The sequence below is a fragment of the Exophiala xenobiotica genome (genome assembly GCF_000835505.1).
Source record: "Exophiala xenobiotica strain CBS 118157 unplaced genomic scaffold supercont1.2, whole genome shotgun sequence".
Classification (NCBI taxonomy): Eukaryota; Fungi; Ascomycota; class Eurotiomycetes; order Chaetothyriales; family Herpotrichiellaceae; genus Exophiala; species Exophiala xenobiotica.
In genome coordinates, this window is record NW_013562493.1 from 1,671,419 (window position 1) to 1,693,982 (window position 22,564).

The window sequence follows — 22,564 nt, forward strand, 5'->3', positions numbered from 1 at the left end:
ACTGGGCCGCGGACAGGGAAGGGTAGCTTATCGCCCAACCTCTGGAGCAGCTCAGCCATTCACCGAGTTCGATACGCGTTTCATCGCCCATGACCAGAGCCAGTCACGAGCAATGACTCTTTCCAGGTTGAGTCACAAGATACATGCGATTGGTATACGAGCCGAAGCTCCTTTGACACGAGAGACGATCACATGCTCCTCGTCCTGAAGATGGAGTGCTTCCCGCCACTCAATCCATGATCCGAGCACGACTAAAAACTTGGGAACCACGGTCCAGGCTTCCGCCATCAGGCACCAGTCCGCGACTTATTTGGCCCTCCTCGCGCGTCAGATTGATGAGCAGCACACAAGTAGACATACGTTGCTAGCGCCCAAAAGGTAACGTGGTTAGCCTCTTGGATCTTTCCTTTTTTGCCCGAGGTGGCGGTGCGCATGACTAGATCCTTGCCTGAGCCTTGCCTGAGCCTTTCAAAAGGCCCTTTGCGCGCCCGCTTGAGAATTAGGCACATGTCTAACCTGGGTGAGTCTATGCATTCAAGCACAGCCTTGCAGCGAACGCAAAGCAGGCAACGCTTCCTATCTGAACCACTACCTTGACTTCATATATGACTAGTATCCAGCGAATATACCTTTCACCACCTCTTTTTCCGCCTGGGGATACTTTCATCACGCTTTCCTGAGTCCGATCGTGTCGAGCGAACTTTCAATATGAACATGAACATGAGCCATGCTTTTCCACCATCACCACCAAGTGATCACGATTCAGCATCGATAATTACGACATCGAAAACGAAGAGACCGAATACCATGATGGCCGACCAAACCCTCGTTCCATCCAGCACAAATCCAGGCAGGATGCCTGGAGCACTGCGTCGAGCTCGTGCACCTGCTCGCAATAAAGACGGCGAGATCATTTGCGACCACCCCAACTGTCGAGATGCAAACGTGACCTTCAAGAGAGTATGTGAATGGAACAAGCATATGGACCGACACGAGAGACCGTACAAATGCCACGAAGCCGGATGCGACCTCAACCCGGGATTCACTTACTCTGGCGGATTGCTGAGGCATCAAAGAGAAGTTCACAAAATGCATCTCTCCACCAAGGAACCGCTATTCTGTCCGTTCCCAAACTGCAACCGGAGCTCCGGAAGTGGTTTCACTAGGAGAGAGAACCTCGAGGAGCACAAGCGGCGGCGGCATATGGACGACCTGGCAGAACATCCTTCCAACCGAGCACCGTCACAGCCCCCGGCAGCGGCACTCCCGACTGCTGCAGGTCCGGACGAGCCACCGTCCGCCAAGCGACGACGTACGCAAACACCTGCAGCGACGGCGACAGCGACGGCGGCAGTGGCGGGAGGGAGTCTGGGCCAGAGTAACAGCAGCCAGAATGTGCAGGCGCTCCTCAGGCAGACCGGAATGACCGAGCACCAACTGATTGAACATCTACAATCAAGGCTTCGGGAGAAGGAGGAGTGCATCCGACGCCAGGCAGCCGAACTCCAGCAATACCAAACCTTCTTCCAAGCATTGCCACCTCAGGCGATATACACTGTGGTCAATTCACAGATCCCCCAGATTCCACAACTATCGCAGCTGCCTGGCACTGGTGGCGGTGGTTGATATTGGCGAATTGGGTTAACGGTTATCTTCATTCTTCTTTTTCGTGGTCTTGGGCGAGACTGCTCTGCGGGAACAGGCAGCAACGAGGACGCAACGGTCGATGATGACGATAACGATGGTGATGATACCCCTTTCGTGTACTATTGGTATTGTGTCGCTACTCATGATGTTATAGTATTAATGGATCATCTCCAAATGCCTTTAGCATAGTAGTAGAAGGATGGGATTTAACGAGCAATGATGGCCACTCTGAGACAGGCAGCAGCAGGGTGTGGACACCTGGGTTTGAGGTGTACCACACACAGTTGTTGCAGACCTTTCCCCCCAGTATTGGTTGGCCAGGCAGGATGGTGGCGAGTCATCGCTGCAGGCAAACGCGGCCACAGACGCATAAGGCAGCCAAGCTACACAGTGAGAGTGCGCGTTATTTCTTGTCCCGCCTCTCACCTCGGGCTTCCCGCCTCCCGCCTCCTTCTCTGGATTTCTTTCGCCTCCATGCCTTGACTCTAGCTCCGGACAGAGTAGAAGGCTCAGCGCTTGTTTGCCACCAAAAACATTCCGTAGAGAAGGGGAAGGTTAGCCGAGTAGATGCCAAGAGGCTAGCACAGATAGTACGTAGTCCCCGTGACCAACCGGGTGTCGAGCTTCCACGGACCAAAATTCTTGACCACGTGACCTTCTCTTCTCTCATCTCCTCCTCTTACTACGTATTCCCTTGGCGTGTGCCGTTCGGTGTTCTTTGCTTGAAACCAGCAGATAAATTACCAACTCGTACCAAACAAAGGTAAGATACTGCCGTACTTCTTGTCGGTTTCGTTCATTCACTCCTGGATCACATGGACGCGTCATCGTCGTCATTTCTTCCCACCCCGCTGCATGTTTCGTTTTCTTGCAGCATAATGTGTGCTTCAAGAAGAAGCCTCTTGAGAGCCAGCTCGACTTATCGAAAAAGAAGTCCGAGTCATTCTGTGATTACCTGGTAGTCGAAGCTGCATCGATAATGCTGCAGCAAGAGGAAAAGAATCCCTGAAGGATCTCAACTTCAGAGCAGCTCATGCGGCTGGATTTTGAACCGTTCAGCGTTGTGTGGGCATGGCTGCACCGTTTCATCCACGGGTCTTGGTCATTGTTCTCCTCCTCTCTCTCTCTGTGTGTGTGTTTGTGTGGGTGTGTCTTTGGTTTCAAAGAATTCGAAAAAATTGCCTCCTCACCAGGCCGTTTGTCATCACGTCGTTTCATCAGTCGTGTATCCTGATCTTGCCTATGACTTCAGGAAAAGTCTCCAAGAAGGTGCTGCCGACACTCCAATTGTCATAATCAGTCACATGATGTATGAATCTCGATGTCAAAACCGTCGCTCCGGTGGTTTGACTTCGTTCGACGGCAGCATCCATGCCATGTTGCCAGTTCACGCTCCAATTACAATTGATTAGCGGTGTGAGCCAGTCTCTCAGATGGTAAATGTTGGCATCTCGGACTGGAGGGCTAATGCAAGTACCTTGGGTTAGCTTCCGACTTCGATTTCCAAAGTTACGCAAATGCAATTTCATGGACGTACATTGGTATGGTCTCGATGGCTCCGATGTGTGGGATCATGCACTGAGACGGTGTCGGCTTCATCATATCCGGGACCTTCTGGTAGTTCTCGACTGTTGGAACCAAAAGCCACTAATTGAATCCCAGGTGGTTAGTAACTGTGCACATGCCGGAGCCAAATGCGATTCGGATTCATAACTCACCCGCATCATGAACGTCAACATATACGCGGTGCCCAGTCGAGCAAACACTTCGGTTTCATAACTCCGAAACACCTCGCACGCCCAGGATGAACAGTCAAAGTGGTCCCTGTCTGTACGACTTCGGAAAAACAAATCCACGGGCACCTCGTCACCCACGCCAAGAACGTTCGACCGTGGAACTCCGGATTCTAGCATCTGTCGAGCACCTTGCAGGTAGTGAGTGTAAGTCCGACTCATGTATGAATCGTCGGGGATGACCAAAGGTAGGACAAGGTGTCTGGGTATTCGAAGCCTTGTCGACCGATTTTCTTGCGCCACGGTCAGGTCCCAGCCGTTCGGCGCCGAGTTTGAAGATTCTGGCGTCAAGGCGGGCTCGAGGTAAGGCGACATCGGTGAAATTTGCTGCTGCATCGAAAACATTGGAATGTCGGTGTTGATCTGTTGAGGCTGAGACTGGCGGAAAGACGGGCGTCGTGATCCGGGCCGCGAACGCTGCTTGGATTGCTCCAGCCTGACCATCGAAGCGCCAGCCTCCGAAAACCGGCGCTGGTCGCTGTGGTCGGATTGTCCTGTTTCCTGCCAAAAAAATTATTGACACCATTGCCAATGATTGATGATTTATTGCATAGGTGCATGCATCAAGACGCAAGAATGACACGAGGATGGCTTCAAAAGGAAGACGCCAAGCACCGTGTAGGGTTACCGCTTCCAAAAAACCAAAATCAACAAGACCAGGACTTGGGACTCTCAAAACTCACCTGTGACTTTTCTTCATCAAAAGCGGTTGGTGATCGTAATTGCAGGGCTGGATGCCACTTGGAACGTTCGACCATCCCGACTTGGACTATTCTGGGTGAAGCTGTCTCGAGGAGGCTTCTTCCGGATGCGGTCGACCATGGTGACGATGAGCCCTTCTCCGCTATCTCGGAGGCAACAAAGCGCCGCAGCATCTCTTCTCCCTCGGATATGGAACAACTCTTAAGCGCCGCGAGTAACGACTCGAAGTTTGTAGTTTCCGATCTATGCTTCCGTTTCGCAAGCTGCAATGGCACAGATCCGACGCTGGATGGAGGTTCCATTTTCTGATTGTCGGCGTCCTCGCGTTTGAGCGATGGTGCGCTGGCGCCGCCCGTATCGCCATCAAGATTCATTCCCTCTCCTGCTTCATCTGGGGGCGGCGACTCGACAATATCTCCATTCGAGATCATTGTATGGTCGGAACTTTGTTCATCACTATCTCTCAGGTAGTGTTGAATGGCTGCTGCAGTGTCCTGATTGCTGCCGCTACTTTTTATTATATCATACAGCGAATTCAGCCGAGGCGAGGGACCTTCTCTTATGCTATCCATCAATCGATTGAGAGTCTCCTGGTACGACCTCGACTCGTCGATCGTGCGCTGGAGCGCCGCGCGACGCCGCATATCGAGCGAAAGGTCAATGACACATTCCGTGCCTAGGCTTTCGCAAAGCTGACAAGGGGGTGGTCCGCCAGTGCATTTCGTCTTTCGCTTCTTGCATGCCTCGCAGGCGGCCGAGATTCTGGCACTTGTTTGTCGCTTTTTCGCATTCGTGGGCTTGAATGGTAGGCTCTCTTTAGCCGATTTGATCGGCCGTGCTTTTGGCGGCGAGGGCATTTTGGGTCAATGGCAACATACTTCCTCGGATTATCGCATCATATGGGAGGGGACCAATCTGACGCTGCTAAGGGGAAAGTTGTTTGTTTTGCTGCAATTATTTCCTGGCTCTGTTGACAGATTTGCGAGAGCCGGGCTGCTGGCTTGAGGCTGACTGTACCGACACCGACACCAAAAAGCAGCTACGATGCGAGACGAGACGTGTTGTTATGAAAAGAAAAACAAAGTTTGGTATTATTTGCAATGAAATGCGGGATTGCTGCCAGGGCTCGCAGGCCAACACAGGAGGGGAACCCCTTCGGGGCGGCCCAGAATTACAGAGGCAAAAAGGTGAGAACCTGGAAAATGGAAGAAGCTGGATATTTGATCCGACGCGGTTTATCAACAAGTCTGTCAGGATCGGATCTGCCATTGGAATTGGACATCCGCGGCTACTGATTGGTTGAGAGCGCCCCAGTGCCGAAGAATTTGCGATCCCAGCAAGCCCAGAAAATTGCCCATGCTGGCTCATCAGCGAGAAACACAACACCCACTTCCCACTCGTCGATGACGCACAAAGGGTCGTGTTAGCGGCACCGGCCACGCCACATGCGGGTCCAAGGGGTCACTGAGCCGAGCAAGGCCCCCCTTTTACTGTGGTAGCCTGCGGATCTGAGTGGCCAGTCAGCTCCAAGATCTGACGCAGGAAGATTTCCCCGGGTTCAATAATCCCATCTGGACGCTCGGTCTGGATTGTTCGACTGGCAGGGCTCAGGACCCTATCCAGGGAGCCACGGAGTCCAGGGGGAGCACTTGGAAGGAGGGGGTTTGTGTTGCTCGTTCGGGAAGGTCAATACTCGTATGAGTAATATCAACTGTTGGCGAGTGCGAGTTGGCGAGTTGGCCAAACCCTGCAGGATTTCCCGACGGTTTCCGCGTGGTCCACAAACCAACGAGCGCCAGAGCCAGGTTGCCAGAGAGGTAACGAGAAACGAGTTGGTGTGCAACCCCGATTCACACCTCGAGGCCCCAGAATGTGTTTTCTGCTCCAAGATCTTGTGGTGATTGACGTACGCGACGAAGCGCCACAGCGATTGAAATCGGGTGGGCTGACCATTCGCAGGTCAGGCTGAGTTCCAATATCCGTCGCAGCCGCAAGGTTCGTATTCTGCACTGTCACTAACTCCATACTGTCTACTGTATACATTTATCCGGAATGACGACCCTGCCGAGCCAAGCGCTGCCCTTTCAATTTCTGGCTTTTGCGTTAACTTTGGCATATTTGTGGGTGCTTTTTCGAGGCCCACCGTCATGGTCGCACCAATAATGGCGTACACTTCAAGGACTTGTCGGACGCCACCACTGCCACAGACGTTGTTGGTGGCAAATCTCGCAGGGGTAACAAAGAACTCATAGTTTATCTTGGAAGCCCACGAAGCCCACGAAGCCCACGAAAGCGGGAACAGTGGCTTGCGGCGATGTGGCATAGACCCTGGTCGATTGGTTCGTGGTGACGTAGAAGGCTTTTTTTCGAAAGCCAGACAGCCTCATGGCGGGGCATGATTCCTTTTGCTTCGGTTACTACTGTGCAAGACTGACGACTTGACTTCCTCTGGTAAAGATGGTTTCTCGGGGGCTCGCGTTACTCGTAGTTCGAGTACGTTCTCGTAGAATCTCGGATACGACAAGATGGAACTTCACGGAAAATAATCCTTGCTATGAATTGCCGAAAAGGGTTTGAGCTGTCTGTTCTTGGTTTCCCAAGTGTCGCGATCTGCAAAGATGTTGTCGTGGAGGCCACCTAGGGGGTGTTATTCCTTCCCTCCAAAGACACGGTAGTGACAGTCAAGCTTGGGCTGAGTCGACGGACCCCGGAGAAACTTGCAGGTCCCCCACAGTACTTACTTTTACTAGTAGGGGTTCCGCCGCGACGGTAGTCAACCCGGGGGAATGGAAGTTGTCTACCGGAATACTAGTACGTGCTAACGTTGCAGGGCCTCGGTTGGCTATCAAGTGTCGACAATCCCCGACAATCCCTACATACTACCTCGTACTTTACGAGTCAGTCCAAAAAGAAAAACACGTGGGTGGTGGAGATCGAAGCCCTTACACTACTGTACCCTAAGGCAAGGTAAGGTAGGGCTGGGTAGGGTAGTAATGGCTTGTCAAACTGCGAAGCCTCAATCCGAGATTCTTGGTGTGCATACCTGATGTCCACAGTGCACAGTAACCCACGGTAAGGTAGGTATTCCCAGGGCGTGCCAGGCTAGCAGAACATCGAAGTTTGTAAGACTAAGAATAAGAGTAAGAGTAAGAGATCTGGTTTGTCCTCCTGAAGGCTTTACACGTACAACGGAAGCCACTCGAGCCGAAAGAGTAGGAGCGGAATCACATTGCACAGCACAGCACAGCACAGCACAAGATTGCGATAAGTCACAAAGAATAACTTGGCTCATTTACGAGCTGATGCTAGGTATTGCTACGAGTACTGAGAAAAGTGTTATGTTCACGTCGCTCACCAGGATTCAACATCTGGCCCGACATTATAGGCCTTGTTCACAGGCCTTGAACCGCTGTCTTAGAAAAGTTCTGGCTTGGATCAAGCCAACCTACGTAACCACTTTTCAGCCTTTAAAAAAAGACCCCCAAATTCCAGTCATGTCCGGCATCAGGGAAGATGCGAGCCGCCTGGAGAATGACGAGCGGGATCGATTAATGGAAATCCTTCCATGGGTGTCAGCAAGTCCTAGTAGCAGTCGGGGGAGGTTGTAAAGTTCACTTGACATTTCCGTGTTCACTGATCCCGTCACCAGGGAATAATGGGCGTAAACATAGATGATGATGATGATAATGATGGCATTTCAAAGTCCAGCCCTGGCCCAGATTGCCGGATCTTATTTCCCATGCTAGATGCGAGATGATCTAACCTCCTGTTGTCTCCTATTTGTCTTGTAATGACGAGGGAATAGGAAATTGGTCAGTTCAGAACGACCAGCGCTTGGGAGTCAATGCCGGAGGGTAGTAGCTCGTATTCGGTGGAGAGGTTGGGACCTAATATATCTGCCGACGGTGTGGTTCCGAGCGTAGGTAGGATGCATGTGCGTTTTGTGGATTGATTCGACCATCTGGACCTTCCTTCTAGTGCTTCTCTTTTGGAGACGGACAAGGGTTCGGATTATGATCGGCACGGCGTCGACATGGCGGTGTGGGTGTTTGATTGCCTCTGCTCTGGCCCAGAACGTTTCCCATCATTGTCCTCGTGGAGAAGATGATGCTCCTGCTGGCCTATCCATTTGTCCACGTTTTCAGGTGTAGTCTCTGCTCCAATGATGGAGGGGAATCTCGTGACTTAGCTAATGGAGAAAGCACCCGTCGTTGAACCCGGAAACAACAGCTTGGGTGTTCGGACGGATGAGGTGTACGCAGTAGTCGCGAGATCGAGTTGAGTGGATTGGCCCTTTGGGTATATGTATGATGCTGTCAAGTAGAATCAACGCCATAGGCACGGACAGGTGTCCCTTCCATAATCTGCCCCAGCCGGGAAGGATAGAAGCTTCCGTTATCTGTCGAGCTGTCTTCAATGAGCTTAGCGATAGTGGTCACTATCTGAAGGTTCCAGCATCTCCGGTTCCGAACTTTTGCTTTGCTTCTTCCGATCCACGACATAGTGGCTAGAATCACCAGATATTCCACAATGGTTTCTTGTCATGCAACTCCACCTGCATCTGAGGGGCCAACAGGCGTAGCAGTATAGGATGTCGTTCTCCGTCGCCAGAGACCTGATCCCGCACCGTCGTAGGCCCACCACTCCTGCAGCCGGGCTGTCAGACTGTCTTCGAGCGTCTTACGTACTGCTTCAATTTGAACATCGGCCATCTGCAACTCTTGTAGGTCACCCTCCATGGTCAGGTACACGACTGTATGAGCAATTAACATCCAGGACGTCTCGCACTCGTTCCACGGGTCATTGACGTCCATGTGGCCTCCAGCTAACTCAATCTCATCACGGAAAATCGTGGTATGAGGATCAGGACACAACTTGACAAATAGGTGCTGGAGAAGTTTCATTTTGCGGATACATTTCAGGATCTCATCGACATGATTGTAGAAGGGAAAGATGGCAACAAAGTCCAAGCTAAGGAGGTTCGCGAACAAGGCGTCTCCTGCAACGGAATTGTTGAAATGCAGCGCCGTCAGAAGCGAGGGGGTACGTCGTAGGAAGAACTCATATGTAGTGTAGGCCATTAGACTAGAGCCTTCGTTGACGGTCATCTGTGACCAGGGTTTAGCAGCCAAAAGATTAGGGAGATTGTCGTAGTCGAGTTCCTGCTGAGCGTAATCGGACGATAACCCAAGGCGGAGTATTTGTAAGGGCATATCAAACGCCCAGGCATCGGTGCTCCAGGTATATATGCCCGCGAGCGCATCTAAGATTTCGGGAGGCGCGACTATGGCGATCTGTGTGGCGGATGGTAGGGCGTTGAGCAGCCGGGCCCACCATGCTGGATGGAGATGGTTGTAATGCGTGTGGACGTGGGCGGTCAGGCTTGAGACCTTAGAGCCCAGACCGTGTAAGGCCGCAAAGGCGAGGAATGCATCGAGTTCTAAAGGTTGGAGGGTTGAATGTTTGAAGAGTTGTGGGAGAGTAAGGGTACGGAGGAAACGGGTTGTCGAGGAGAGGGTTTTGAGCGGAAGATCGCGGCAACTGGAGTTTGCGAACGTATAGTGTTCCGCAATAGAAGATGAATAACTCCGGTCAGACCCTGGAGCTTTTGGCTTTTGGAAAACAACGGCTTCGAAGGGGTTTGGTGTATCGAGGAAGAAGATGACCCGGTCAAGGATTTCGGTCGGAAGAGTGAGGAAGCTTGTCATGATGATTTCTGAGAAAACGGGTCAAGCTCGCTGTTGAAAACCCTAAGACAAAATTGCGGATTGAGCGGCTATCTTCAGTAGGATTGATGAGGTCGAGCTCGGAAGACGATCTGGCGATCGGATGGAGGCAATATTGCGATTGTCACGAATCTAACGGGAATCGACAGTGACTATCGACCCCTTGGCTGCTTCAGATGTTTGTGGTCAACGCCCAGAGACGCTGAAAGGTCATCCGGACCGGCGTTTTACTGAGCCAGTCTCGATTTTGATACTGCACAAGGTGGTCTCCTCGTGTCTCTCTTACATCAAGATGGAGGTGGAGGGCCGTCGATCAGGGTGCACGTGATTGAGTTGCACGTGAATGCCAATATGCGGGGTAAAGTTGCTGCATCCAATCACATCCACATGCCTACTGCTAGCTTCGTGATCTTCTCTCCACCACTACTCGTATAGTCTACGGCGAGCCATGGAGCCTACAGCAGCCATAGCAGGATATTCGCCAGCTCCAATCAATCCAGGATGTGTCCCAGCAGGACGAGAAACACCTTGACCCCCGCCATCCTTGGAAGTCAGCAAAACGTCCGCTACGGGCCTGAAGAGGTCGAGATGCAGATATCAGGGACGCTGTGAGACACGGCTCGACCTAGACGGTTCAGATATACGGACTATTACTAAGTTGGACTATCTCTGAAAGAAGGTCCGTAGGGAAAGGAAAAGTTTGATTCACTTGAAAGCCACCTATTGGAAAGGAAGGTATTTTGTAAGGCCTCTGAAACCCGAAAGAAAAGTAATGTCCGTTCCCAATAAGAGACCGCAACCTCGAGAGTGGGATGCACTCAACGTCCAGCGCTAAGAGACCCAAAATCGAATGCGTTCGACATCATATCACCATTGTCTCGTGCCGTCATTGTCATAAAACTGTTTTTAAGGGGGGTTCAATCTGGCTATTGCCATGCCCGAAATGTAAATAGGGTTGGGGCGTATGCTCACCCAATGAAGTTGCTGCCCAGCTTGATGGCCATCATTGCACTTCTGGGCGCAACATGCCCTGCTCGGTGTTCGGTTGTGATCGATCTCGATACCAGAAGGCGAGGCAGGCCTGCCGGCTGCGGCCTTGATCTTTCCAGGCACTGGCCCTCTTGCAGCCAACTGGACCATTCAACCACAAGGCGCACCATCGGGTGCACAGGGCGTCGCTGGGGTTGCTCCCCCACAAAGGTACCCAGCCTCCTGGGTAAATGTGACATCAGGGAACGGCAAGAAAGAGAAAGTCATCCGCTCTTGCGTCCGTGTTAATTTCCCGTTTGCAAATAACGGCTCGCCCGCACCAAGGTCATACATGGTAGTCCCCGCCATATCTCGGAGCAGCCAGCGGGCCAGTTGGACTATCTGACTCGAAGGAGAGCTCTCACTGGCATGGATAGCCCAGTGTGTGATGTACGGATCGTCAGAAGGAATCGTGTCGAGACCTTCACGGAGAAGGAGGGATACAAGCCGCGCTGTCAGATTGGGTCCTGGATGATGGTGTTTAGGTCGTGCGCAGGCGAGGTGGAATAGGTGCAGCGGCAATGGGTGCGCAAAGGGGCCGACCATCCCGCGATTCTTCAGAGTTGTGGTGCCATCAGCTTCAGGTTCGCCCATCGTAGTATAGTCCAATTTCATCGTAGCATAGTGCAGTTCCAGCAATACCAACAATGCAACTTCGTTGCCTTCGTGAATGGCTGTAGCCATTCCCTTGAAGAGCGCTTCCGCAGAGATCACCAGGACATTCGCACACCTCCAAAACCGTAGTCCCTGCCGTAAAAGTTGAACGAGGGTAAGCCGCTCTTCAGTCCAGGCCGGCACAGCCAGGACGTGGTTTGGTATCGCGTGGACCGCCATGGTACTCATACCTAGATATAGGGTCTTTCGCAGTCGGCCAGTCTTATCAGCCGAGGACTGCCACAACATGATTCGCGGAAGTGTTCCTGCGTCGCCGACAGGACCAACTGGGAGCCTTTCAGTAGCATTAGACGGATGTGCTTGGCCTAGCGGTGGCGGTGGCGGAAGGAGGGCTGAGATGTCATCCGGCGAAAAAGACTTCGCAAGAAAATGTGTCTCCATGCCGACATCGTCAGCTAGCTCGGGCAGAGTTGCGGATAGTCCGAGATAGGTACTGAAAACGAGTGGGGATGAGAGTGCTTCGGGCTCCAGTTGAAATCTCTCTTCAGCATTGTGCTCGCGGTGCCAGGCCTGCACCATTTGAAGACGACTCAGGGCTGGCATGCATGACTTCAGCCGCGCCAGCGTGCACCACCTGCAGCTCAGAATGCCCTGCTGCAATTGGATTTTATCGAAGAGGTTGACATGTCGATATTCAGCTGGTAAGAAGTGTCGAGTCTCGACAGGACTCTCTTCGTCATCATAGAAATAAGCGAATAGAATCAAGGCGTTGTATATGGAAGGATTTGAGAGCGCGTGGGCCAGGTATGGCGAAGCACGCGGCATATTGACCTCGAAGGAATGGAAAAAGATCTGCTGAATAATTTCAACAGGAAGTGACTCCAGAGTCGACAGCTCAGTCTGGCGTGTGCTACTCATGTCGGCAGTGGCTTGTGCGTGCATGATTTTGGCTCGCTGTCTTCGTGCTCCCAGTGATGGCTTCAGCTCAGAAGTTCGTTTCATAGGTCGCCCTCTAGAATGGCTTGAGCTGTCAGAAGTATCTGCATCCGCTGTCCGCCGTTTCGGTTTGTATGAAGGCATCAACATGGTGCAGAGCTTTCGCCACGTCGATTTTCCTTGGCTTGGAACTTTGGTACTTCAGGTATGCAGTCGAGCTGAAATCGAAGTGCTCGTCACAGTCGCGATATGACGCCGGGGTTACCCCGGCAGCCAGCCGGCCTGCGCCGCTTTTAAACATGTAGGTCCCACCCAGCAGAGCAGCGATGCAGCACTTCGCACTTGGATGGAGACGCTGTAGGCGTGTGTCTGTTGAGCTGCCAATATCGACTCCGCTGGGCGTTAGGTCTTGTCGTACTGGACAGCGCGTGGTGATGCCAAAAAGATAAAGTCGTGTCTCTCGAGCTTAATAGCACCTAAACAGTAGCACTAAGTTCAAAGAAGGCAGGTTTGACGAGGGGGTCACATGTCAGGCTTACCTGTCGCGAGGCTGGATCTTCAATCCACGTAGCTGTTATCGCATAAACATGACGGCAGCGGGTGGAATGCAGAGGACCCGTATAGTCCTCCAGCGCCGGAGCCAAGATTGGCAAAATGGACGAACGAGTTGCCTTTTGTACGTTTGGCATGTTTATAATCGGTCCGCTCCCACCAGACCGAACGATATGCGCAAATTGACTTGCAGCAGACCAAATCGAATACCTCAACGGGCGCGTACCAGCCGAGAAGATCCTTGGCGGAGCCGGCACATACGCTGCTCTTGGAGCTCGCCTTGCGGCTGGCGAAGCGAACTCCAGATATGTCTCCTGGATCGTGGATATGGGATCAGATTTCCCACCAGAGTTCAAGGTCTTGATCGATACCTGGCAGACTAGATGCACCTTCAGACTGGATATGAGCCGGCTAAGTACCACTGCTTGGAATGGGTACGGTCCAAATGAGTTCAGAGGTAAGCTTTCAGTTCACATCTCTGGTTGGTCATGGCTGATATGGGAAAGCATTCAAGTATTTGACGCCGAAGCTACGACTTGACGAGACATCATTGTCCGACGAGCAGGCTCTTTCCCGATCGTTTCATATGGTCTGTTCGCCGACGCGATGTATTTCGATCATCGAGGGCATCATGGCTCGCCGACGCAGGCTTGCGGAAGACGAGCTTCGTCCGATATTTGTCTGGGAACCAGTACCTGATCAGTGCACACCAGCAGAGCTTGAAAGAGTGCTAGAAACAGCTACTCATGTGGATGTTGTCAGCCCGAATGCCGAAGAGTTTGCAGCATTGTTCACGGGTAGTACCGAGCAAAATTCGCGGCAAGCTATGGTAGAGAAGCTGCTGGGTCTGCGAGGATTAAGGCCATTGAGCACAGCACTTGTGGTAAGGGAAGGTGCCCAGGGATGCACTATGTATCGAGGCTCGAGATCCCTACATTTGCCGGCATACCATCAGAGTGCAGAGCGTGTGGTCGATCCCACAGGTGGAGGAAACACATTCTTGGGCGCTTTGGCAATTGCCATGACGGGGACAGTTTCGCCCTCTGAGACTGATGTGCACGAAAGGCAGATTCCGGACGGCTGTGCCCAACAGCAGAGGCTTCTGTTTGCTCTTCTGCATGCCACGGTAGCTGCTAGTTATGCTATTGAGCAGGTCGGAATGCCGGTTCTGGCAGCCCGAGGGATCGACGTTTGGAATGGCGAATCGTATCAGCAGCGGTTCATGTCTTACCTGCATAGAGAGACGACATATGTATCTGAGCAGCTCGAAGAGTGGCAATTACCGAATCCTTGACGCACAAACTTCCGCTGGAACAGCGTTTTGATTCTGGTCAGTCTTTGTAGTATTTTGGGATTGGTCAAACGTTTCCTTTCTGAGAAGATCTTATTTCTAGGACTCAAACGGAAGGCCCGAGTCCGGGCATGACCTCTCGAATTGAGGTCTTGCAACTGCAATATTCACAGAGGATGACCATTTATGGCCTGGTGTTGTTCCATTCTTCTCATTTGATGGTCATGTCCTGTCCTTTGCTCCTATCGCCGCTCACTGTCCCCATTTCTACCGCGGAAAGGTATGTTAGGTCCGTTTGATGCATCATGAATCGAGTATGTACAGTGTATGCTGCGACCTTCTACTCTGGAAGGTCTTCCGTTCACAAGGTCCTGCTTGCGTCCGTCGAAGGAGGTATCTATTTCTGGGCTTTGTCGTGTTCAAGTATTTGCTTGCTCCAACTAGTTCAAAATTAGCTTGTGGCCACTATTAAGACACGTTTCGCAATTTTGAGACCGTGGTTTCCATCTCTTGACTTGGTTTGCTGCGCTCCTGAAGCCCTGACACCTTAAGATCGCGTCGTGCGAGAGAGACTTACTTCCGACTGGGAAAGAAACCAGTTCGCTCCGGCATCTTGTATCTGTGCTCCCTGTTTGCTGACACGTTCCAAGCAATAAGTGCACACCCCGCAATGACGGCCCCGAAGATCATGGTGTTCGACTTCCAATTGTGAGGTTGCGCATACCAACCACCGGCGGGTGACCAGACGTGCTTGGGGTAGGGTACTTTTCCACCGCCACCCATCTTCGCAGGCGTTCGCGGTTCGACGATAGTGGTAGGGAGGTGGCAGGTCTCGCTGATGATGTTCACAACCTGGGTGGCAGCAGGACAAGGACGTGAGGGTTCGTCGCAAGGTGCAGCTCGTAATGTTGAACGATCATTGGCTTTGGGAGACATGAGCTCTGCACGTGATTCTGATCCTTGGCAAAATTGGGATTGGCCTGCAGCTTCCGTGCCGTAGATTTTCTCGCGTGGTCTCGTGTTGCAGGAGGAAAGTCCTGGCAAGGCTTGCATTCATTTGTACATTGATTTGGTATTTTATTCTTCGTTCAAGCGGCTTCTGATACACGGCGCATCCGCCAACGTATCGCAGAGCTATTGTAGCTCTAATGAAGAGGCTGAAGCTCCTGCGATGGAGCGGTAATGTACTTTCGCCTCGGACGAGACCCGAATCTTCTCAACTCCCTTTCTACAATTTTCGAAGATGTCAAGCTACGGCCGCCATCCCCTCCGAATCTCATGACCAGCTGGTCGACAACATCGAAGACACTCGTTATCTCCCTGAAGAGATACTCACGAGACTGCCCTCGCCTCCGGTCACAGCGGCGAAGACTTCTGCCAAGCTTGCTGCTCTGCACGCTCGACTTTCTCTGCCTTCACGACTTCCTCTTGAGACGTTAGCGAGAACGCTGGTCGACGAGTCCGCCGATCCCTCAACCCGATTCAACAACAAGTCATTCGCTGTGCTTGGTAATGATTTGCTTGGATACTACACTTCTGAATACATATTAAGCCAATACCCGAGATTACCGATGGCCGTCGTGTTTGCAGCGATGTATGCTTACCATGGTCCGGCGACACTGTCAATGCTCGCAAGAGAATGGGGTGTAGACGCAGCGGCGGCGCCGGGTGGTGAGGTGGATCCAGGCTTGCTCCAGTTCAAAAGGCTCCCGCCTCAACCAAACCCCGATCACCGGACACCGCAAATAATCGAAACGCGGGAGCAAGGCGAGTCATTCCGGCGAACAATGAGCTCAAGAACGGTCTACGATGATCAGTTTGGTGAACGCAAAGAGCGCGGTGAGGATCTGGCGCAGAAAGGCGTCACTCTAGAAAAGGCCGCGACCAACTTTGTTCGGGCAGTATTTGGTGCAGTATATTTACATGCTGGAAGGGCAACTGCGAAACAATTCTACAACGATCACATAACCTCTCGGCAAGTCAACATGGCTAGCCTTTTCCAGATCAAGACTCCAACCAAGGACTTGAGCCGACTTTGTGCTAGAGAGGGCTTCCAGGCGCCGGTGGCCAAGATTCTCAGTGAGACGGGTCGGAAGAGCAGGACACCGGTCTTCGTAGTCGGAATCTATTCCGGCGGCGACTTGCTTGGAGAAGGGGCAGGCGCCAGTCTGGATGAAGCCAGAACACGAGCGGCAGTAACAGCACTCAAAGGATGGTATCTTTACAGCCCGACCGAGTTCCGGTTGCCTAGCGAGATGGAAGAACCAGGAGCTAAGCCGTGGACACCGATGATGGTCGACGCGGGGGAGATCGCCAATTGAGGTCAATCTTTGACTTGTAATTTACGGAGTACCTCATTGTCATTCGAGGTGTACTTTTATCATCTGCTGCCCGGCTGCGGCGACCAAAGCGTGGCATTTCCGGGAGTGTGGGGGAAAAAGGGCCAACAGGAGGTCCAGTGACTATTGTGTAGGTCATCGAGTTTCAATGCACATATGGTATCCATGTCCTCTCAAGAAGGCTTTCCCGGGTGCTCCACCAGTGGCCATGTGGAATAGCGCAGAACTGGACGGCCTTCTAGATGGTGCCCTGTTGTTCGCGCGAACCTGAACCCGGATTACGTTAATGAAAGTGTTCGCTTCCAATCTTCGCTTGGATCCCATGTTCCGAGTGATGATATTAAGTCTAGAAGAAAGGCGAGAACGTGACGGAGTACTAGACGCGGAAACCACTCAGGGTCATCTGTTCGTGTGGAATATTGACTTTGTGACCGGTCTCCGTCTGTATATGTCAAGCCAATCACCACATTCACACGTGACAGCTTGGCATGGAGCGGCGATGACGTCGAGGATCTGCCTGAGCCTGGAATTTAGTCTCTTGCAGCGATTGTCTTCACCCTGCTCGTTCTCGTACAGGCGTCTGGCCGGCAATGTCGCAAAGTCTTGTAGCAGACCTGTGAGAATTCGATTGGGCAAGTGTTCAGGGGAAAATCGGTCTCACAATGATCGGGCGTTCCGCAGCCGAAAAATCGACAATTTCCAATGAAACAGAGAACTTTATGATGGACAAAAGTCCTCCCCTACCAAAGGTCGCCCCTGCGCCACGGAATGGTTCGCACTGCCCCACGAATTAAGTTAGCGACATGACATGCTAATAACGTGGAAGTCCCCCGTGGCCTACCGACTGGAACTCGGGCTGGATGGGTGGCCTCGGTTCGTATCCCCACAAGATCGTTGCCTTGCCGGGGGCGCATGACTTCAACCTGTGACTCGTCTATCACAACCTGAGGATGGCGATACAGCGATTTAGCCTTGCTAGGCACTTTTTCCAGGAGTCAGCCACTCATAGAGGCTTCAGCTTCCGACCTGTGGCCAGGATTCTCTTATAAGCTTGCACTAACTCGTGCCATTTCAACACCTGTTTCTTTCCCACTATTGTGTACTCATTTCCTGCTACAGCAGCTTTAACTGATCTACTTCTAATGGCAGCCGCAGAGTACTTCCAGCCCGGCGCCAGACCGCCGTTTGAGCAACAAAATAGTCTACACCACCCTCCGCAACCGCAGAGGGCGAGTTCCTCACAGCCGGCTTTTGGATGGAACTCATCACAACAGGGCCATCCCAGCCCGCAGCATCCAGCTCAGACTTCACACTACCCTCCGCCTCCTTATCACGCGCTCAACCACGAACAGAAACCTCAAGCTGCCGTGCATTTCGCACAGGCTCCCTCACCTGGCGAGCATGATCGGCCTTCTGTTGCTCAGCCGCGACCCCAGTCTTACTCTACGAATCAACCCATCTATCATGCACACCCAAGTCAACAGCTCGCTCCGTGTCAGCAAAATCCTTATGTGCCGCCAGAATACCAGAGCCAACAGCCTTTCTACCCGCCACCACCTCAGCGCCCTCGTCCAAGCCTCTCGAACACTGATCTAGCACATGGGGGTGGCGGGTATCTATCAGACCCAGAGCCTCACAGGAGGAAACACAAGAACCGATCGCGGCGGATATCAGACAATTCACGGTCTACGAATGCAGACGCATTTCTGGGAGCCGCTGGTGGTGGTCTCATAGGCGACCTGATCTTCCCGGGTTTGGGTACAATCGGTGGTGCTGTGGTCGGATGGGTCGGTGGCAAAGACTATGGCAAACACAGAAAGTGGCGAGAAGATAAAAGAGACCGGGAACAAGAGAGATGGGAGAAGCAGTTCGGAGATCGGTCTCGGTCGAGGAGCCGCAGTCGGGGCAGGCGACGCAGGAGTCATGAGTAAGATTCGTACTGCTCACGTTTGGTGATGATTTCTCGATATCTCACGACGCTTACGACAGGTTTGGTATTGACTTGGTGTGCCTATCTTAGGAGGGTTCGCTATGTACAAATTCCTGGAGAATGGTGATAGACGATATTGTTGGCCTCATGGGCCGACATACGAGACCACAGTACTCGTACACAGTATGCGATGGAGTCGTATCTTCTCATTTGTCAAGAAATTCCCTTGTGCTGCAAGATCAATGTGGCGCGAATCAGGCCTGCAGCATTCTCATGCAGTGACGGTGGCAAAGGAACTGTATCCGTTAGTGTGCTTCTACCGACACAGTGTGTCATGCATGGTGACATGATCCCCGGTCCGTCTATCCGTTAGACAGCCGTGACAGTTCCAATTTTAGGCGCCAACCAGAAATCGTTTTGGGTGGCTGGTCCTGGAGTGTCCAGGTCAGTTGTTGCCACTACATACGAGAACGAACATCGTTAAGCGTCGTGGTACGGTACAGCATCGTCGTGACGTCTTTTTCTCTCCGGCACCAACATCGATTGCACATGAGGCTCGTTTTTCATACCTAGGTATATCTCCTGACCGGCAAGCGGGTATCTGTCCCGATTATGCGGAGCATCATGGGAGTACTCCGTAGGTACCCTAGCTCGCTAGGTAGGCAGCCAGGATAGTATGCAGCCTGGAGTCCCAGTCCATCAATCGCCCCCTCGCGAGACAAGAACAACGAGAGACACGATATCCAGGGGCTCCAATAAGCAAGATATTTGCTCGTCTTCCGTGACCTTCGTGCCAAATTACGGCATGCATAAGGTACTAATCATCACCGCCGTCCCGTATGGCTAGCATATCATCCCATCTGTCGAGGCTCGCCGTCTAAGGCAGAGCGTCTTCCTTTCTCCTCGTGCCTGTGCCTAGAACGTCGCGCGTCGTATCTTCCCGCCCAGCCCGGAGAACATCTTCCGAGGTACAAGATGCCCGATCCGACTCATGCGCGCGATGCCGCAGCGTGATCCAGTCGGAAGTTGAACATAGTTTCCGCATGCTGGCAAGAAACAATGCCTTGATGGAAGCCGTATGACAAAGAGCTATCGCAGGAAAATTGTAGGGCATGGTTGGCCTGGCAAGAATCGATATTTGGCCGCCTTCGTCAAGCATTAAAGCGACTCTCAACAACCCTTACCACTTACAGCTCGGTTCCCATCTCGGCATCAAGTCAACATCAAGTTCCAGTCCCAATCCTGTACGCCCGTCCCAACCTCGGTGCCATTGGTACTGAACATTCCGGCATCACCGCCAAGGGGAGGATCGAGATTGCCCATTCCGGCCATTGCGGCATTGCTCAAACGATTGATGTAAATGTCGTACCCGTCGATGGCGGTGTCGATCTCCGTGAGCCATGGATTGATGCCGGCATCACTGGACTCGGCCGCAGACAGAGGAAACCCGTGCGCAAAGGTTCTCTCGTTTGGATAACTGGCCCAACTGTCTTGCCTGGGGTGCGGTTGTGGCTGCGATGAGGGCGGTTGTGCCATCAGAGTATCCCCGCATAGTCTGTGAATGATATCCCTGCATTTCGTGGCGCTGGAATTGAGGTTCGTCATGGCGTTGATCACATTCAACGCTGTAAATACTTGCTTGCGCCACGACGGTGCATCGGTATGCATAGGGTTTCGTCGAAGACAATGAATCGGGATCAGGGCGGCTTGAAGGAGGAAGTATCTTTGAAACGTGAGTGAATAATCATGGATGGGTCGTTGGGAGGCCAAAGCGAAATCACTTACAGTACATACCAAGCTGCCAGCCTAGTATGAGTTCCGGTCGACCAAAATTGGAAGATGCAGGAAATGCATTCGTCCGCAGCTCTGAAACAGCGTGTGGTGGCGATCCTTTCGGGAGTCGGTGCTGACATTGGTGGTGAAGCAGACATGTTTTCTGTCGCAAGCCCGTCTTGCGTCCATCGGATCAGAAATGGTCGGTACATTATGATTCGCAGGAGTCGAAAACGCCAACGACTGATTGAATGGCCAAGCAGGTATTCGTTGCCCAGGGGCAAGTCTCTGTCGTTGTAATGCTCTGGGAGATTGGCAAGCCAGCTTCCCACAAGTTCGTCATCGAGTGCAATGAGCTCGGCTGCTGAGGGGAGCGGGCTAGAGATGAGTCGATTATAGATTCGAATGGTGCGGAGATGATACTGTGATTGAGTGCTGATGTAGGTGTAAAGTGTGGTCTCGTTCAACTCTGGCGGGAAGGACGTCGAGGTGGGTTCAAGGTCCTGTCAAGATAAAATATCAGTCTTCTGATTTGTGAAGCGGTACATGGTACCGTGTAGACGAACCTTTTCGTGTATATTGAGTGGGAAGGCGGTCTCGACGCCTACCAGGGGCCAATTCAATGGACGCCCATATGTCACCGTTGCCCCAACGTCCAGAACACAGAGCGACCACCATACTCTCCGCCGCACTTCCTTTTTGAAAGGCGTCGCCTGCCAACCGTGAAATTCCTTGTGTAGTCCTAACGAAGTAGCCATCCGCAAAGCAATGCCTCCGTAGTTATATCCGCTATTCGGTCTGTTTCTCTTTTGTAGATAGGTTGCAGCCATAGCGAAGGCTTGGACGAGACTCAGACTTCCCGTTTCCAGCGAACCAATGGTGAGGTTTGCTTTGACAGCGTTGAATAGGGTGGCATGGGTGTCATCAGTGCCGCTACTCGATACAAAGGCGCCCAATGTGGCGACAAGGTTCACAACGATATGGAAGGTGCTACCCCCAGGACGACTGTTCAATTTCAGGTACTCCTGGCGGAAGGACGGTTGATGAAGGATGGGAAAGGTCGGATGATAGAGCGCGAAGTAGGCGTCGACCATGCTATCAACCACTGCCCGTGTTATCAGCGGCTGGGTCTGAAGCCATGAAGAAGGTAAACGGTCTTCATCGGGGCTATCCTTGAAGAGCTGTTCCATGGTCTGTCTGCGCTCGATCCTCACTGCGCCTTTGTCCTCTGATCTTTCCGCAGTATTTCCCATCCAGATGAGGCGGAGAAGTGCAGCTCCAGAGACCGAACCATAGAATCCAGTGTGAGAATCATCGGTTGTAAGTGTCGCCATACCATCCGTTATCTTGGGCATGTCGGCGTCCGCGTCATTCTCAGAGGTGGAAGTGCCGCCTGCCACATCCCCGAAATTCCAAGAGGGATCCCTTTCGTCCCATTCGAAGTCATCGTCCGCGGCTGGAAGATTTTCAAAAGGCGCGCTGCTCTCTTCGGCGGGGCTTCTGGATGATTCAAGCTGTTGAACATCGAATTTCTGGTCCGGATCAGCACTCCGCATGGAGAAGGATTCTTGTCGTTGTAAGGCAATCGTGTCTTCACCGGGGTGGCTCCTCGATCTCGTGAGTATATCATCATTCGAGGCCGTCACCTGGTTGATGGGCCGTGATGGCGCAAGATTGGTTCCGTTGGAGACCCCATGAGCAAGCATTTGCGATAATTCAGCATCGGTGAAAAATGTCCTCAACAAGGCTTCAGCCTTCTCTAGTCGTTCTTCCACTTCAGTGAGGTGTCTGTCGTGATTTTAGCTTTGTTCATTCCGCGCTTCAAGGAAGACTACAGTATCCAACATACTTTCTTGTCAGCGATGACCTACTGTGTTTATCGTACAGACAGTGTCGATTGTATCTCTGGCAGACAGAGCATACTGGCATTTTTCCATCACACTTTCCTTTGCGACGTCTGCACTCCCGACACGATTGGCCGGCATTCGATGATGGCTTGTCATTTTTCTGGGCGTCAGCCATTGCAGGCGCATCCAGGCGACGGGGTCGCGTGCATATAGTGGAAGTTGATGCTGAAGAAAGTGAAAACAAACTTTCTGGCCATGAAGACGAACAACATTTCGTTGCCCAACCCCGCAACGACCCCTATTGGGTTAGCCTGGAGCAGCAGAAACGACACCTGGAGAGTGGCTCGCTGGCTTTTTAGCGACCCCATGACGCCCCCGGACTCT

At 52.3% G+C, this 22,564-nt stretch overlaps 9 protein-coding genes across 9 annotated transcripts; 4 read left to right on the plus strand and 5 right to left on the minus strand.

Moving 5' to 3' along the window:
* Positions 1 to 281: 281 nt before the first annotated feature.
* Positions 282 to 1,843, plus strand: PV05_02813 (uncharacterized protein). Its single transcript, XM_013463411.1, has 2 exons — positions 282 to 520; positions 621 to 1,843. The coding sequence occupies exon 2, from the start codon at positions 709 to 711 to the stop codon at positions 1,624 to 1,626; it is 918 nt and encodes a 305-aa protein (XP_013318865.1). The 5' UTR covers positions 282 to 520; positions 621 to 708; the 3' UTR covers positions 1,627 to 1,843.
* On the minus strand, positions 1,754 to 5,332 carry PV05_02814 (uncharacterized protein). The gene is made up of 4 exons (XM_013463412.1): positions 4,124 to 5,332; positions 3,366 to 3,941; positions 3,185 to 3,294; positions 1,754 to 3,111 (listed from the first exon to the last, which is right to left on the minus strand). Exons 1-4 carry the CDS (start codon positions 4,997 to 4,999, stop codon positions 2,865 to 2,867), a joined length of 1,809 nt encoding a protein of 602 aa, XP_013318866.1. The 5' UTR covers positions 5,000 to 5,332; the 3' UTR covers positions 1,754 to 2,864.
* A 2,128-nt stretch (positions 5,333 to 7,460) lies between these two features.
* PV05_02815 (uncharacterized protein) lies at positions 7,461 to 9,850 on the minus strand (the record flags this gene model as incomplete). The annotated part of the gene is made up of 2 exons (XM_013463413.1): positions 7,461 to 7,702; positions 7,758 to 9,850. One exon carries the CDS (start codon positions 9,848 to 9,850, stop codon positions 8,684 to 8,686), a length of 1,167 nt encoding a protein of 388 aa, XP_013318867.1. The 3' UTR covers positions 7,461 to 7,702; positions 7,758 to 8,683.
* A 702-nt stretch (positions 9,851 to 10,552) lies between these two features.
* Positions 10,553 to 12,866, minus strand: PV05_02816 (uncharacterized protein). The gene has a single exon (XM_013463414.1). The coding sequence runs from the start codon at positions 12,596 to 12,598 to the stop codon at positions 11,009 to 11,011; it is 1,590 nt and encodes a 529-aa protein (XP_013318868.1). The 5' UTR covers positions 12,599 to 12,866; the 3' UTR covers positions 10,553 to 11,008.
* A 179-nt stretch (positions 12,867 to 13,045) lies between these two features.
* On the plus strand, positions 13,046 to 14,302 carry PV05_02817 (uncharacterized protein). Its single transcript, XM_013463415.1, has 3 exons — positions 13,046 to 13,148; positions 13,197 to 13,457; positions 13,507 to 14,302. Exons 1-3 carry the CDS (start codon positions 13,103 to 13,105, stop codon positions 14,292 to 14,294), a joined length of 1,095 nt encoding a protein of 364 aa, XP_013318869.1. The 5' UTR covers positions 13,046 to 13,102; the 3' UTR covers positions 14,295 to 14,302.
* Positions 14,296 to 15,227, minus strand: PV05_02818 (uncharacterized protein; the record flags this gene model as incomplete). The annotated part of the gene is made up of 2 exons (XM_013463416.1): positions 14,296 to 14,731; positions 14,869 to 15,227. The coding sequence occupies 2 exons, from the start codon at positions 15,225 to 15,227 to the stop codon at positions 14,689 to 14,691; spliced, it is 402 nt and encodes a 133-aa protein (XP_013318870.1). The 3' UTR covers positions 14,296 to 14,688.
* Positions 15,228 to 15,320: 93 nt separating this feature from the next.
* Positions 15,321 to 16,903, plus strand: PV05_02819 (uncharacterized protein). Its single transcript, XM_013463417.1, has one exon. The coding sequence runs from the start codon at positions 15,440 to 15,442 to the stop codon at positions 16,610 to 16,612; it is 1,173 nt and encodes a 390-aa protein (XP_013318871.1). The 5' UTR covers positions 15,321 to 15,439; the 3' UTR covers positions 16,613 to 16,903.
* Positions 16,904 to 17,181: 278 nt separating this feature from the next.
* PV05_02820 (uncharacterized protein) lies at positions 17,182 to 18,861 on the plus strand. The gene is made up of 2 exons (XM_013463418.1): positions 17,182 to 17,401; positions 17,457 to 18,861. Exon 2 carries the CDS (start codon positions 17,773 to 17,775, stop codon positions 18,559 to 18,561), a length of 789 nt encoding a protein of 262 aa, XP_013318872.1. The 5' UTR covers positions 17,182 to 17,401; positions 17,457 to 17,772; the 3' UTR covers positions 18,562 to 18,861.
* PV05_02821 (uncharacterized protein) lies at positions 18,818 to 22,399 on the minus strand. The gene is made up of 4 exons (XM_013463419.1): positions 22,183 to 22,399; positions 20,900 to 22,121; positions 20,346 to 20,836; positions 18,818 to 20,283 (listed from the first exon to the last, which is right to left on the minus strand). Exons 1-4 carry the CDS (start codon positions 22,353 to 22,355, stop codon positions 19,773 to 19,775), a joined length of 2,397 nt encoding a protein of 798 aa, XP_013318873.1. The 5' UTR covers positions 22,356 to 22,399; the 3' UTR covers positions 18,818 to 19,772.
* Positions 22,400 to 22,564: the final 165 nt, after the last annotated feature.